Source organism: Nyctibius grandis, chromosome 8 (genome assembly GCF_013368605.1).
Source record: "Nyctibius grandis isolate bNycGra1 chromosome 8, bNycGra1.pri, whole genome shotgun sequence".
NCBI lineage: Eukaryota > Metazoa > Chordata > Aves > Nyctibiiformes > Nyctibiidae > Nyctibius > Nyctibius grandis.
In genome coordinates, this window is record NC_090665.1 from 1,191,275 (window position 1) to 1,207,559 (window position 16,285).

At 40.9% G+C, this 16,285-nt stretch overlaps 1 protein-coding gene across 1 annotated transcript in view; it reads left to right on the forward strand.

Annotated features, from left to right (window-relative positions):
- MME (membrane metalloendopeptidase) overlaps positions 1 to 15,098 on the forward strand; it is a 39,902-nt gene extending 24,804 nt beyond the window's left edge. The window contains exons 15-23 of the mRNA XM_068405759.1: positions 254 to 334; positions 749 to 852; positions 1,656 to 1,714; positions 3,869 to 3,988; positions 4,670 to 4,803; positions 6,853 to 6,918; positions 10,061 to 10,156; positions 10,570 to 10,646; positions 13,713 to 15,098. Coding sequence (XP_068261860.1) covers positions 254 to 334; positions 749 to 852; positions 1,656 to 1,714; positions 3,869 to 3,988; positions 4,670 to 4,803; positions 6,853 to 6,918; positions 10,061 to 10,156; positions 10,570 to 10,646; positions 13,713 to 13,812 — 837 coding nt within the window. The 3' untranslated portion in view covers positions 13,813 to 15,098. The remainder of the gene's footprint in view (positions 1 to 253; positions 335 to 748; positions 853 to 1,655; positions 1,715 to 3,868; positions 3,989 to 4,669; positions 4,804 to 6,852; positions 6,919 to 10,060; positions 10,157 to 10,569; positions 10,647 to 13,712) is intronic.
- The last annotated feature ends 1,187 nt before the right edge of the window (positions 15,099 to 16,285 follow it).

Below are 16,285 nucleotides of genomic sequence, written 5' to 3' on the forward strand. Positions count from 1 at the left end.
TTTCACTGTCGTGCACATTTCTGTAAGTTTACTTACAAAGGAAGTAACAGAACTTTCTAGATTTTTCCATTGTTATAATTAACCAAAACTTTACAGTGCTTTCAATGAATAAAAAAATGTAAACAAAAACTATATATAATTAACATCCTGGGTTTTCTGCAGTTGCTTCCATATTGCATTTACTATGCAATTTATGATTGATTTAAAAAATATGGCTGGAATTACTATGGATATCAAATTGCCTTGTCCCTAGGCAACAGCAATCAGAGAGAGGATTGGTTATCCAGACGAGATCGTGACTGACGACAGTAAGCTGAACAGCGAGTACCAGGAGGTAAGTACCCACAACAGACAGCATGCTTTTAAAACACCATTTGAACCTTGTTCATCTGTTCTTTCTAAAGTGGAATTGCCGCTTACCAGGCTGGTAGCTACTAGTTTCAAGTGGGTAGCTCCTAGAGGTTAGGATCAAAACCAACAAATGCTGAACTCCACTCAAGATGTATATCTAAAGAGGGAATAAAGATCTCTAGAAAAAATTATATAGCTGCTAGCATAGGTCCAGCGACAATATCAACTCTGTGATGGAGCAGAGCACTGCAAACCAAGTTCTAATAGTAGATCAAAAAATACTCTTAGAAATGTGTTGCTTAGCTCATCATGCTTGAGACTCGATTTTCCAGATCCATATGTCTTCTATTGCAAATCAGTAACACCACCACTAAGCATTTTTCCCCTTTCTTTTTAGCTGAACTACAAAGAAGAAGAATACTTTGAAAACATTATTCAAAATTTAGTATTTACACAGAAGAAAAGGTTAAAAAAGCTTAGAGAAAAGGTGGACAAAGAGGAGTAAGTATTTAAAAATACTGCGTATAGTGGGGTCTTTCATCCAGTTTCCACAGGAGGAGGTACTCGGAGGGTAATCAGTGATGATTTAATGACCTTCCTTCTGCACTTTTTCCTCGTGAAGAGGGAGGGTAAGAGGGCATTGCTTGTTTCTCAAAGGCTGGACCCACATTAGCAAGTAGGGCAAAGAAATTGGGCGATGCTGAGAGCCTTCATCAAGGAAAGTAGGTATTATTTTAATTAAACCGTGGGACTGTGAATCAAGCCGTGCCCCTGCCACAAGAGCTCATGATGATCTTTGCACGTACCTTCATTCCTCAAGAAATTGTATTAAGGAAAAAATTATAATAGTCTCAGTCTGATACTCATAATGCAGTGGTGTTTGAGATAGCTGGATGTCTGACAATGACAGGTGACAGGTGACACAGAAATCCTTTTAAGTCTTTAAAAAAGCTCCATTATCCCCAAATGTTAGATACCATTATAACCACAGGTTCTGTGTTTCAGTTTCTTTATATGGGAAATTTTGCCTGTAGAATGCTGCAGTACGAGCGGAAATAGAAACAAAAACTAAGTATTGTTGTTAATCAGTTTGGATAACGAAGGGAAAGGGCTACTAAAGTGATTGAGGGATTGGAGTGTCTGACACGCAATGAGAGGCTGAGCGCGCTGGGGCGTTGGACTTGACAATCTCCAACTTCAATTATTCTGTGATTCTGTTATTCAGTTTCTAGCTTTGTTCCAGTAATCTTTAATTCTGCCATTAAGAACTGAAATTCTAACGTTCATTCTTCTGTTGTTACTAGGTGGATAAGTGGAGCTGCTGTTGTCAATGCTTTTTATTCAGCAAGTAGAAACCAGATAGGTAAGGTTTACCAACTTATTAACTGGATAGATTTAATGGCCAAATTATTTTTATATATATAGTATGTATTTTTAAAATCAAGAAGTGAAACAATGTTACGGGGGCTGCAGAACAGCCTCAGTGCAGCAAAATCAGAGGTTTCATTCAGTGTTTTTATCTCATTGTGTTTTGAATTGCCTTTGTGCAGAACAAAGACACAAGCTTGGGATTCAGCCATGAAAACAATAGCAGTGTGGAGTGGCTAGAAGTTTAATGACCAAGTAAATTTGGTGGCCCCAGCCTTTTTTTTTTTAAGGGCTGACCAGGGAGTATGGTACCACTTTTACCTGAAGGAAACACTGACAAAAAGAAAGTCGCAGAGCTTCCTGCCATGGAGTACCTGTGGCTTCCATTCCTCATAGCCCTTCACAATCCCTTCGTACAAGCTTATTAGCGTGGCTTTGGCAAGGATGATGAATTTCAGCCTGCTGGTTAATGAACACACCAGTTCATTGACTGAACTGCTCACAATCCCCTCACATTTCACACGACAGGCCAGAACCACAGAGCCCCACACTTGTTCTCATGAAGCCATACACTTTGCTTTCCATAAGGGAGTGAGACCAGTCTAAAGCAAATGTCATATTACCAAGGCAACAAATGTTCTGTATTTGATGATGAAATAATGCTGAAATATTAGTGCAAAAACCTGTCTTATTCTCAGTTTCATCTCCTCATTTCCAGCACTTTCCCATACACAGGTGTAAGATCTAGTGCTCAGAAGACAGACTCCAGCCATCAGCTTCACATAAGCTGTGCTAAGCAAACTCGTCCCACGCTGCCTGGGACCAGGAGCTCACGGGGTCACTGCTTCTGGAGCGTACGTTCACTGTTCCAGAGCTGCTTCAAGTCCCAAGCAGACAGAAATCCTACATGGCTCTGTCACCACCTTCTTTATGTAAAAATAATCACAACAATTGGAACAAAATATTTGGGGCTCAATGAAACTAGCATTTCCCAGAAGACAAAGTTTACTCAGAAAATCTCTCACCAGCTCTCTTATCTATAGCACTTCAGGATCTAATTATGAACCACAGCACACTACCATATGAACATACCATACTACTATTACTTTAAGTAGTCCCATTTAAATTGCAAATCTTAACTTTTAGCTATTGTAAATGCAAAGTCCTAACATACATTCTTTTATATATGGTTTAAGAAAAGCTTAAGGAATTTTGAGGCATCCTTAATTGCTGTTTTTAAGATTTAAAGTCTGCCAGATGACTTCAAGTTCACAGTCTGATATGTCATTTAATTCTGTTTCTTTTGTGTTGGAAAAATTAAAATGGAAACCTGGTAGACTAAACCAAAGAAAAAATCAAATTTAAAAAGTAAGAGAAAAGTTAAGACAATGAAAGAGTTTTCATAATGCTTTTGAGTATAAATATTTCTAATATCAGCCTACCCCAAAACCATCCATGGTTAAAAATAACTTAAAATAGACAAGAAAGCATTAAAATGCTTTTAAAGAAATTAAAAAAAAAATCCATTATAGCTAAAGATTAGAACCACACGGAAGCACTGAGGTTTCTCATCTTGTGAGCCGTCACAGTGGTGCAGTCTTTCAAGAGTCACAAACCATTTTACAACATTAATTATGCCTCACAATATTTCTGTCATACCTGTTCTGCAAATATTGTTATTGTCCACATTTCATAAATTGCAGTGTCCTTTCTAAGCCATTAATGAGGTGCTATAATCCACATATAACTCCTGAAAACAAGTCTCTCAAAAAAGAGATGATGTTGTGAGGTTTATTTAATAATGATACAGGAGTCGGAGAATGCTAAGTGCTGTAAATTGGGAAAGTAAAATGCTTTTTGGGAAAACAGAATAGTAACAAAGACAAAGTAAAAGCTGGTTGTGATTTTGCAAGTGTCTGAGGAGCTATTTCCCTTTACCCCAGGTTGAGTGGGTCCTGCTGATCTGTTCCTACTATCCTACAGCCATCACCATGTGTCAATTCACTTATTGTTGCTGGTAAATCTGAGGGAACAGCATGACTTTGGTTGAAGCCCATCAAAATGGTCTGTTCATGCTGCACACATAGGATAATGAGGCAATGCCTTAATTGTGTTGTGGGGTTTTTTTGTTTTTGTTTTTTTTGTGCAGTCTTCCCTGCTGGCATTTTGCAGCCCCCTTTCTTCAGTGCATCTCAGCCCAAATCTCTAAATTATGGTGGCATAGGCATGGTCATCGGTCATGAAATCACACACGGTTTTGATGACAATGGTAAGGCACTGAATTTCTACTTACAAAACTTACAATGCACAGGATGTTTTACATGCTTTAGTGCTTAATCATTCCAGGGGCAGATAAAACGAAGATGCAGTTTCCATATATAACACAAATCTGATTTCTGAGGCTCTACAGTATTGTTCCCCATGATGATTCCCAAAAGCGCAATCAAAGAATCCCACACGCTCCTGTAGCTGTGAGGCTGCAGCCCCAGCCCAGGATGAGGGCCTGCAGCACCCTCAGCTGCTGGTCACTCACTGTTCCCAAAGGCTACATCAAAACCCATCACAGACTACACATAATTGTGAGCAGGGTGTGTCACTAGGCTGGCATAGGTGTGAACCCCAGGGTCTAGCTATCAGACCTGCTGCCCGGCCACATCGTTCATTTCTAGACCTGCACTGTGATCAATCCAGCATTGAGTCATGGGTCAGAACCATACCAGGCTTCCCAAAAGAGCCTTAATCCCATCTTCTGATTCAGTCTGAATTAGTTTTTCTTGTCTGCTGAAATATAGCCCTCTTAGAAAAAAAAAAAGAATAAAAAGAGCATCATCTGTATGACCGCCTCATTACAGAGATATTTTTGCATGAGTGACTACACTTACTTGCTACCCTTCTTACTGCATCAAAAACCTCTTCCTGTATACATAATTCTGTTAACATATTATTACAGGCAGAAATTTTAATGAGAACGGAGACCTCGTAGACTGGTGGACTGAAGAATCAGCACGCAATTTTAAGGAGCTATCCCAGTGCATAGTGTACCAGTATGGAAACTTCTCCTGGGACCTAGCAGGTGGACAGCACGTATGTCATATTTATTTGTTACTGCCAATGTTTTTTTTAATGAGGAAGCACAAAATCTGATGTCCTAAACATGCAAACCATTATTCACATGTTGGCTTACGGCCAACACTGTCACCCCTACACCAAAAAAAAAAAAAGTAAGAGAGATTCTTAAAATTAAAGGTAGCAGTAAAAACTCTCCACATACACTGACAGTTTGGAAAGAGGCAGGATTTATGTTCCGAATGAGTGGCAGTCCTAGAAGCCTTTTTGGGCCCTCAAAGGCTCGTTTTTAATTCCATGAAGGAACAGAAAAAAAAATGTGGAAGTTTGAACCTCATTTCTCCAAAGCTTTATGCACAAATAATATATATCCCCAATCAAAACAAACCCTGCCTGCTGCTTTCCTTCACTCGAAAGTTAAAATTCTTAGGCCTTCAGTGCAGTGTCTGTGCCTGGAAGCCCTAACTTCACGAGAACAGTTAGCAGGATCAGCTCTGTTCTGTGTCCCGACAAGATCAATATTCTATTAACTCACCACAAGTCGATAATGATATTGTAATCCCTCATACTGAACAGGAGAGCAGTCCTGTTCCTGTTACATGCAAGCTGCAAAACTGCCCCTGGAAGGAGCCAGCCCTGTGTAGGTAACACAGCACTTCACAGCGTGTCATTTCAGGGGTGACCCAATGCTCTGCTAATGCACCTGCATTGTCTCTAGCACACAGCCCAGCTTTAATCATCTCCAGACAGTTTAACCATCTTCACAGTGCTCCCCCCTGCTGCCGCAGGGATTTTACTGTCCAGGCTGGCAATGCCTGTACTGCAAAGCTACAGATAGCAAATTCCAACCCCAGTTACTAGCTGAGCTGTCGTTGTGCTCTCAGCCAAGGTACACACGGCACTGATGCAGTTTTTAGTTCAGTCCTGCATCTTCCACACGGCAAGTGACACGGCGAGTGTCAGCCCCTGGATCACTGCTGCCCAGGAGAGAGAGGAAAGCAGTTTACTACAGGAGCACTCCATTGCATTGTGGAAGACCACTTACTTTCAGCATTCACCTTGTTTATTTTGGACTTCACTGCATAACCACATGCAGCATTAAGCTGTGCCACCATCTGTTTTTCTGTAAAGAACCAAATTTCTCTTGGGTGGGACCTCCTCCAGTTCAGTGATGAATGAGAAGACACAAGAAGCTATTTCTCTGACTACTGCTGTCTCATTTTTTAGAGGCTGACAATATATTCCATCACACAGAACAGGGAAAAGATAAAACTTCCAGCCCTGAGGTTTTCCTAATCTGTATGTTAAACTGTTGGGCCTCACAGAGAGGCCAGTAAAACTAGAGAATAATTCAACATTTTTTTTTCTGCCATTTTTTCATACATTAAATTCAATCTAATGATGATTCTAGGTTTTGTAGCTTTGAATATCATAGCTCAATATCTTGAGCTAAAAGTTGAAAATATCATTTTTTTAACATAAAATTACAGATTCTGCATTACCAAAGCTTCATCATCTTTAGCAATACTTCACTGACTTAGGAATGCTGTACCAGCTGAATAGCTATCTTGCTACCAAAGAGCTACCCGACCTGCCTAATATACAGGAAAATACCTCCTTTCTGGCAGATTTGATGTCTGTTAACTGATAATTTCAGCTATTTGGAGTTTGGATTTTAACTGGTTTTATAGACTTGGTGGACAGGTTCTGCCCACTTCCTCTAATTAGCACTGTAGCAAGAAGCTGAGGGTTGGAGACATGGAGAAAATACAAAGAATAAACGAACAATGACTGAGCATCAGAAAATCTGGGTAAAAGATCTCTGAGAGCCTAGAAAGTTGCCTGTAGGGGAGGGAAGAGGATGAGAGAAAACAACAGTATCCACATGGATTTTGAGACAAGGGAGGCAAAGACTTCTCAGAGATGGTAACATAATCTTCTGCTAAAACTTCAGATTTTAAGGGAATTCTCGCATTTAAAAAGTGAAAAGTGCACAAAGTTTGGCATTACAGGTCCTGGATAAGCTCTTCTTTTCCAAAAACGATACTTTTCCTTCCTATTTTACAGCTGAGTGGAATCAACACACTAGGAGAAAACATTGCTGATAATGGGGGTGTTAGACAAGCATATAAGGTAAGACGTGTCCATTTTTCTATTAGCTGAAACCAGCATAGATTAAGAAAATTAATTTCAGAGCCTTTGAAGAAGAAACATCATTTCTGTGTTAGGGACAGGACCATACCTACTGCGTCACCGAGGCATGGTTTAAAACCATTGACCAGCTGTTGTATTTCTTTCATCCTGTTGATTATTTCAGGATACACATTATCTGTTCCTAGTGCACTCTTTTTCAGCTGACTTCTTTCTCTCTATTGTTTTTTTATTTTTTTCCTTTTGTGAATAGGGAATTTGTAGAATGAAAACATTTAATGAATCACACTTGGACCATCACCTAACTAAACTGATAACACTGAGCAGCTGTCTGCCTCTGGCTATCCGTCTTCACCAGCTTTTTTATGCCAGGAAGGCCCTCCTGGCCCACCAGAATTCCTTTCTTCTAAGCTCTACCCATAAACAGTCTCTGCTTACATGAACACTAGGCACTGTTCAAAAAATCATCTTGTACAAGTGACTTGTGTCCCCTGTGCAGGTATCCAAGGATGTCAGTGACATCTGGGCTCCTTGTGCTAAGCCTTCTATGGGAGCTTGTGTGCTTTTTGGCTCTCCTTTCATTCACCTCCTGAAATACCTAACTCCTTAGATCACCCAGCTGTAGGACAAAGGAAAAGAAGCAGAGGTCTTCTCTTTGTGAATTCAGGTTGAGGTGAGAAGCAAGTCAGCTTCTCTGTGACCTTTTGTTACTTGCAAATCAGACAGTTGCCAGCCTTAATAACATGATCCTCCCTCTCCTTCCCTCCACACCTTGTTCCACGGCAAAATACTCAACACTTGACAACTGGAGTGCTGGCATTCCTCAATAAAGTGCCTGCTGGGGTGCACGGGCCAGCTCACACCTCTCAAAGTTACCACCACAGCTTCTGCAAACAAAGCCATCACCAACACTTACTGCACTAGAAATACCCGTTTGAGGGCAAATACAATTATTGGTGAGAGTTTAAAGAATGATTTGGAAGCCTAAAAGAGGCATCAGTATGGCAAATTAGATTAGTCTGATCTTCAATTACTGCAACATTTGTGCATTTAAAAAAAAAAATAAAACCAAACAGTACAAACCCACAAAAGGGGATACTCTTTCTGAAAGGAAAGGGAGTAGCCAGAGAAAAATTAGACAGTTGAAGAATTACCAAAAAACCATTAGATATTCATAATTATTATGACATCATATAAATAGTAGAAAAAGGTCCAAAAGGGATCTTGAGAGGTCACCTAGTCCACCCCCCTCCCAGCAGGTAGAATCAACCATTTCTGTACCATTCCAACGTACCGTAAGAGAAGTTCCACGACCTCCTTGCTGCAGTTTGAGTGCCATCATGTCTCTGCTTTCAACAGTGGAAACAGAGCAATCTGTTCCTTTCTTTTCTGTGACCTTTTACGTGTTTGAAGACTGTTACATACTTGAAGGCCCAGACTTCTCTTCCTTAGACTAAACAAACCCAATTCTTTCAATCTTTCCTCATAGGTCATGTTTGCTAGACCTCTGCTCATTCTTGCTGCTTTCTTCTGGACTCTCTCCAGTTAGTCTACATCTTTCTTGAAGTTCAGCGCCCAAAACTGGACAGCGTGCTCCAGCTGAGACCTGGCCAGTGCCAAGCAGAGTAGAAGGGTTACCTCACGTATCTATACAGGACACTCCTGTTTATACATCCCAGTACGACACTTGCCTTTTTTGCAATCCTGTGGCACTGTTGGCTCTTGTTCCCCTTGTTACCCACTAAAAATCCCAGAGCCTGCTCAGCAGGCCTGTTAACCACTCACTCCTCAACTTGCACTTGTGCAGTTGATTGGCTTTACTCGTGTGGTAGCTTGGCACTGAGTTCAGTCAGGGCATTTCTCCAATTTGCCAGCATCTTTCTAGCAGTAGTGATACACTAACAACACATTGTTTGACATACAGTCTTCATAAGAAACATGAGAGCAGCTGTTCTTACTATGGAACTGTTTTAAAGTCTGCAATTCATTTAAAAAAATAAAAAAAGAACAAAACCACAATGAAAAAAAAATCTACTTTTCATAATGCAACATTAGATAATGGATAAAATTCATTTCTTCTCCCTGCAGAATCAGTTTGTGCTGGTAAAACTGGAACTCTGCACTGTATAAAGTAAAAGCATATCTTACCATAAGTGTGTTATTTTAGACTCTAACCCAAGAGCTGGCAAAAAAGGATGAAACACGTTTATGTGATAAACATTGGAGAGAAAAACAAACTGTAAACAGGACAGCAAATACATGTGTTCTGTAGAATCAGAGAGAAGAGAGATTTTTTTTGCCACAGCTGAAGCTTTTTACCCCACATCTCTCAAGTCTAATGGAAAGAGGAAGAAAAGGGAAAAACGAATAAATGGGGGAGGAATGAATCCTCTGATCACATCTCGATTGTCTTGGCAATCGTTTGTGCCTCCGTGAGCGGAGGCAGGCTGGGTGCCCAGCCCAGTGCCTTGACCAGGGATCCACACCCAGGGAATCCCAGATCACATGAGACACCTCAGGTGTGCTTGGCTGGGGACCGGGCCTTAGAAAGCACCACAGCAGCACGCTTTTCCAGGTGGGTCCTTCCCAAGCAAGGGACACACTGAGGGTAACTGACATGTCATTTCCATTACAGAACATATTCTATTTTTTAACACAGAACCACCTTGTTTTATGCAGTCATTAATGAACCCTGTGAAAGGATTTGCTAGGTAAATATCTAACAGTCCAATGGAATTTAACGCATTAATTATTAAAAAGCTTGCTGAAGAATAGTACTAACTCTCTGTAGCTACTGTATTTCAGAATACAACTATCCTCCTTTGCATTCTTAATTTCTTCCCCTGTAAAAAGATGCCTAGTTATGCAAAGATTTCGTTATCTGGATATACCCATCTCACTGAAATTATTCCATTAGCCTTGACTTCTTTTTGCTACAATAAAGCGCCTTCTTTAAGCCTGTTTCTCTTACCATTTATTCCAATATAATTCGGGCAGCTCCAAGGTAGTGGCCAAGGTCGTCCTTGATTAACTGTGTCAAAGAATCCATGTTCCTCCTCGGCACCATTTCATTTTGACTGTCTGGGCTGGAAGTTGTAACATTTCTGCTCTATTCATTCTACAGGCCTATGAAAACTTTGTGAAAAAGCACGGAAAAGAAAAACTTCTTCCTGGTCTCGAAATGAACCACAAACAGCTGTTTTTTCTGAACTTCGCCCAGGTATTCTACACTTCTTGACTGAAGGCTTTAAAAATCATTTGAAGTTACACTTTAACAGTAAGGCAGAAGGAGTAGGCTGACTTTCACAGTCTCACTGAGAGCTGGCAGAGTTGCTAAGCCAAGCAGTGTTCTCTATGAAGTAGTGAAAATAAAGTCTTGTTTGGCAACTTTTATCTTCCCTAAGTAAATTAATTCATCCACGAGGGAGTCTGGTAGACAGTTTCTTGTGCCCAAGTGCCCTTGTCTGAGGACAACAGTATTCTTTTTTTTTTAAACAAAATACACATTTTTTTCTCTGTGTTCTAATGTGAAATTTATTCTCATGACATTAAGTATTTCATAGTGAAATGACAGCAGGTCTCTTCCTGGATAATCTTATTGCTAACAAATGCTTTTCTTTGTTACACGTGTAGGTGTGGTGTGGAACATACAGACCAGAATATGCTGTGAACTCCATCAAAACTGACGTGCACAGCCCAGGCAAATTCAGGTCAGCGTGTGTGATAATCCTCAGTGCAGTTCCTAGGTGTTACACAGCTTTTAGCTACAGAATTTAAAGAACTCCACACAAAAGGTCAGGCTGCACTTACCCCTGGGGATTTAGGCGTGTGCACATACACAGGCACAGCACACTGCACATGGTTAAGAGAGAGACAGACCATCCCTCAAACCTCCCAGCCCTAGCACAGCTCTGTGCTGACAGAACCAGGCAGAGTCCTTCCCAGGAAGCTCCGTGGGCAGAATAAGGCTGTGGGCAGTTGTCCTCACCCTTGAGACAATACAGCTTCATTCTGTCCACACTATTGAGAAGCTCTGAACAGTCGTCATCACAGGACACAAACACCATCACCTGGCTGTTGCCAAACACACACGACTTACAGCAGAGTCCCAGTGACTGTGTCTGGAATCCAGTGCTCTTCCAGAAGTCCCCTGGCTCCCGCAATAGCTCTTGATAGGGTTCATGAAGACCAAAGGCTATAGATGGACTTCCATCCTCCACTAAAGTCACCGGTAAAATCTCCAGTTAAGCTGTGGAGTACAAGCATTTTACTCTTCCAAGGATGGAGAAGAATTCATCTCCTTTTAACCAGTGACATACTGACATGAGAGAGAAGTTACCTTCTATCAATAGCCTTTGCTATCATTAGAATGAGGAACTCCTTTGCCATCTAGAGCTAGAAAGACGTTCTAGCTGTTAAGCAAATTTGTGTTTTCTGCCTTGTGCACTTGGTCAGCCTTCACAAGAAGAGGTGGGCTTGGATTCAGTAAAGTCATGCAGGAAACCTGGATGTTCAGGGTGCAAGTCTTTGGGCCACACTAGGATCTTTTCTTAAGTCAGAGCAACATATTCATCAGCAGTGTAACAATGTTTTTGCTCTAATAAGTCTGTTTGGTCAAATGCCATGAGATCAAGTAGTCATGTAGACATCACATCATCTCTGTTAGCTTTGAAAGGCTGTGTCATCTCCAGGACTCACATACACAATAGCTGATTTCTCTCCCGATACAATTCAGTACATTAATCCCAGTATCTTTCTCTCAACGGCTTTTCACCACAGAATTATTTTGTTTATCCCACATACTCAAATATTTAGTGAAAGCTGTGACTGTTCCTTCAATTGCCACTTGACTGGCATTTCACTGTGGGTGGTTTTTGTACTATCTGCAGACCTCTCTGGAGGCAGTTTATGCATCAAGCCCTACAATCAGCCCAATTTTGTCACAATGCTAATGAGGCTCTGGAGCAGTTCTTCAGAACTGCGCCTCCTCTTTGCATATCTAATTTGTATGAGTCACGAGCCCTTTGGAGTTCACTAGTTCAGCATCTTTGTGTAATTGTTTTGTTTGTATCCGGGATATATTACATCATGTATTGTGCTGGTTCTACATCAGTATGAAAGGCTATAAACTTTATATGGAATTACACAAGTATTAATGAGAAACCAGACTAACATTTTTAGAAGGTGCAGTAATTTTCAGGATGAGGCCCCCCCAGAGCTCTAAAATAGAAAGCATTTCAGTACATGAGACACAGCCACAAAATTACTGCCTAATGACATCCTGTTACAATGTCACAATGGCTCCCAATGTGCCTTTTTTTTATTTAGGGGGTGGGTTTTTTTGTCGTTTGTTTGGTCTAACACCTGCTACCCTGACTGCAGGCTGTTTCTCCTTACAGGTAGAACAGGCAGCTCTTCATAAAAATTGTTAATTGCATAGTACAATTTTCATTTATGGGTTAACAACTCTGAGTACTGGACAGGTAGAATCTTTTGTCCACTAGAAAAATAATAAGTTAACAGAAAGATGCCTTAGAACATGTAATCATCAAAGGCATGTGAAAGAGAATCTGCATCTGAGTGTTAACATGCAAAATTAAACCATATCAAGTACAATAACAGCTACAGGTCAAGTCCTGCTTATGTACCCAGTGCCTGTAGCTCTGGGGATATTAGTAAATGAAGCAGGATTCTTATCCCACTGCTGGTTTGCCTGTTTGTTAATAACAAATGTAAGTAGAGTTTTATTGCACATGAAATACTTTTTGCTGTTTCTGGCCAAATCCCATTTTAGCAGTTCTAACCCTCAAGAGCAGTGAAGCACTGCTCGGTCACTAAAATGCATGACAGTTCTGTAATCTTTTTTTCCTGTGCTATCTCCTGTGCTGCTGCTGGCTCCTGAGACCAGTTAGCAAATAGTCTCACTTTGATCTTGCGGAGACAGTCAAATTGCTGCAGATGTCAGTGGCTGAACTTCACCTCAACTTGTGTGGACGCTTCCTGGTTCTGTTGAATCTAATGATTAAGATTATTCACAGAATAATCAGGAATTACTCAAAAAACCAGTTCTTCAGATAATTCCTGGTCCACAATCCATGTGCAGCAGTATCTATAGCTGACATTTGAAGCAGAAGTTTTCCTGCATAGGTGTGGGCATGCTGTATTCCCGTTCCTGAAGGAGCAACTCCAAGCAGATCCATTCACATATGGTCACAATTACACGTATAAAAGCTGCCTTAGCTGGAATGTCCTCACAGTCACTTGAGAGCTGCTCTTTGTAGGAGTATTTTTTTTCCAGGAAACTCATTCACTGGAACATTTGTGGCAAATGCCCAGAGAAACAGCGTGATCTCAGTTAAAACTTGATTGGTGTAAAAATGTAAATGAACGTTCACTGAAAAGTTACACCGCAGTCCTCTCCCTCGGGGTCTTGTTTGCCCTTTACCGAGAAACTTGTTAGCAAAACATTCTCAGTGAAAACTAACGACAGCAATAAACCTCTTCCTAGTGAAATAAAGGGGAGTTTCGTGAGAGGCAGTAAGGAGGAAGGGTCAGGTCCTCTATTTCGGGGGGCTGCAATAGGGACCACACAAACTGAAAAGAGAAAACGCTGCCCCTGCTTGAGGTGAAATGGAAGCGACAGAGTGCAGAAACACGGGCGTTTCCCACAGCATTTTGAGGTGACGCAAAAAGAGAAGTTACAAAACGTGGGTCATCTTGTTTGTTTTAAACAAAGGCCAGCACCAATGGCAAGACGTTGTCGGTTTGTTTTACAGGGTCATAGGATCACTGCAAAACTCTCCAGAGTTTTCTGAAGCCTTTTCATGCACCAAGACAAACTACATGGATCCTGCTAAGAAGTGCCGAGTTTGGTGACGGAACTGTAAACCTTGCATCTCGAGAAGCTTTCCAGAGAAGGAGGAATTTGGAACTAATGTTGAGAAGGGAAGGAGGGAAGAAAACTGAGGGGGATATGCTAGAGTAGTCACTGTAATTCTTCGTAAACAGGCAAAAACAAACAACAAAAAAACCCACACACCAAAACATCAAATGAAGGACTAACGCCGATGCAGTAATTAGCTGCTCCAGCTGATGAGCTGCTTTTCCCATCACCGAACCCTGCAGAATCTAAGTCGCTTGACACCGTGCAGTAACACTTCACTCACAGTTAACCCTGTTCCCCACTGGCCAGTGGCTTTTGGGATTTTTTTTAAAATGTAACACCTTATGTCCCACTGGTTGGTGAGTGCGTATTTCTGATCAGTGGAAGGAACTGCTAACACACAGTTTAGACATCATAACACGATAACGAGACAACAGTTTATACCCTCAGCGTCAGACTGTACCCTCTGCTGTTATGATAAATCTGTTCTACCAAATGTTTCATTTTTACTTGAAACCGTTTATACAAGAGGAGTCCAAAGACCTGCTGTAATTAAGTTAAGTAACTTCTCACTAATTATTCCAGTGTGTATTACTGAAGTCACTATTTACAACAATTTATTTACTGCTTTCCAGCCAAACTGAAATTGTAGGTAATTTATTAATTTTTGGACATATAATCTGTAAGATTGTGATCAAAGACCCTTTCACAGTTTTCTAAGCTTTTTCTTGCTTTCTCTAAGGTTGGTCTTTTTTAAAGTTTCTAGTAATGTATAAGTCATAGTTTTTATATTTAAATCTGAGCTACACTTTTGACTTGAAGTATTGTAATATATTTTATCAGTAGCTGCGTAGAACTGGGAAATTTGAGTAAAGCATGGTATCAGGCAATAAGACAAGTCTATAAAGCTGAGCTCTCCGATGGAGTGTGCCAATATTCACATTTTCAGCATGACTTTCTCAGTGTTTAGGGTCTGATCCTGCACATAATTTGTACACGTTCTGATCGATGCCAGTCCTCACATCAGTAAAGCTGCACAGCTGACTGCAAGAATGGAGCTGTAAGAAGGTAAAAGGCTTTAAATCTGCAATGATATGTATTAAACATCCTCATGCAGATTGCAAAGGAACTTACTGCTTTGTATATCAAAGCAAACACATTTCCAAAAATAAGTACCAGATACCTCAGATGACTGCTACAATAGGTATATTTACAAACCTATGTTCCTTTTAGCTTTCTGAGTTTGTCATCTGATAAAACCATTTTGATAATAAACTGAAATTATGAGCCAAATGCAACGTGTGTCCTTTATAGGAAATATAAAAGTGAAAAAAAAAAAATACTCTCTGCAAATACATTTCTGTCCTCGCCCCTGAGCACCACACCTCAACATCGTAACAACTGACAAAAGGAGAATTCAGATCATTTTGTTCTAGTCTACAAGCAGATGTCAGCAGGTTATTTAGTATCTGAGGTAATCACACCAAAACTGCCTGCAGAAAACTTCCTCTTCCAAGACTTCCCCCCAACAGTACGATGAAGAGAGCAGAAAATAGACTCCTTTTCATGAATCCCCAGCTGGGGGAGTCACCCTTACTGCAAGAGCAATAGTGAAGGTGTCCCGTAGCAGCCAGCACAGCCCCGTTGCTGCTGGAGGGGTGGAGGCTGGACCCGCGGTTTCTAATCTGTGCTCGTGGTGCACCCGACAGATCGAGGGGCCAAAGGCAGCCACAAAGCAAGTTCCTGCAGACCCTTCGGAGGGCACAGGGTGTCCAGGGCACAGTGAGGAGCTGCAGGGGCCTCGCACCCCCACCGTTCTGTGTCTAGTTGCTACTGCCTGTAAGTCACGCCTGGCCACGAAAGGGAAGCAAAGAGAGAAAACCAGCAGAAGTTAGAGAAGAGCAGTAGACAAAACCAGAGTTGTGTTAACAGGGTTTGTACCTCTCTGCTGGGCCCCTTTCCTCACTCTTCTCCATGGATTTGTCATAGAACTTTCTATACTCCTCATCATTAACCTGATGCATCCAAATGAAACTCAACCCTTTACACATTCAGGCCCCTGAAGCTATGAAACGGGAAGTACCATTATCCCCATTTTACAGCTACACATGGTAACACTCATCAAGAATGGAAAAGAAATTCAGAAAGTAACTAAATAAACCAGTGGGTCGCTAAATAGAGAATAAATAATATTAAATGTAATAATAAATACAGAATCGCTAATAATTAGTGACTGGAACAGCAAAACATCCCATGAGTAAGTCAATACAGGTAGAGCAGCTGTAATGGCTGTTCAATAGCATATCAGCAGGCTTTGCTGATACACCTCATGTTTCATTTGCCTGCTAGACAGACAAAATCCAGAAGAGCATATTTGTTGTTGGAGATACAGGTTCCTCTCTGTGATCTTCAACAGCAGGATTTTTCACTTCTGAGTGACCTATACACACACAAAAATAGTTGCAT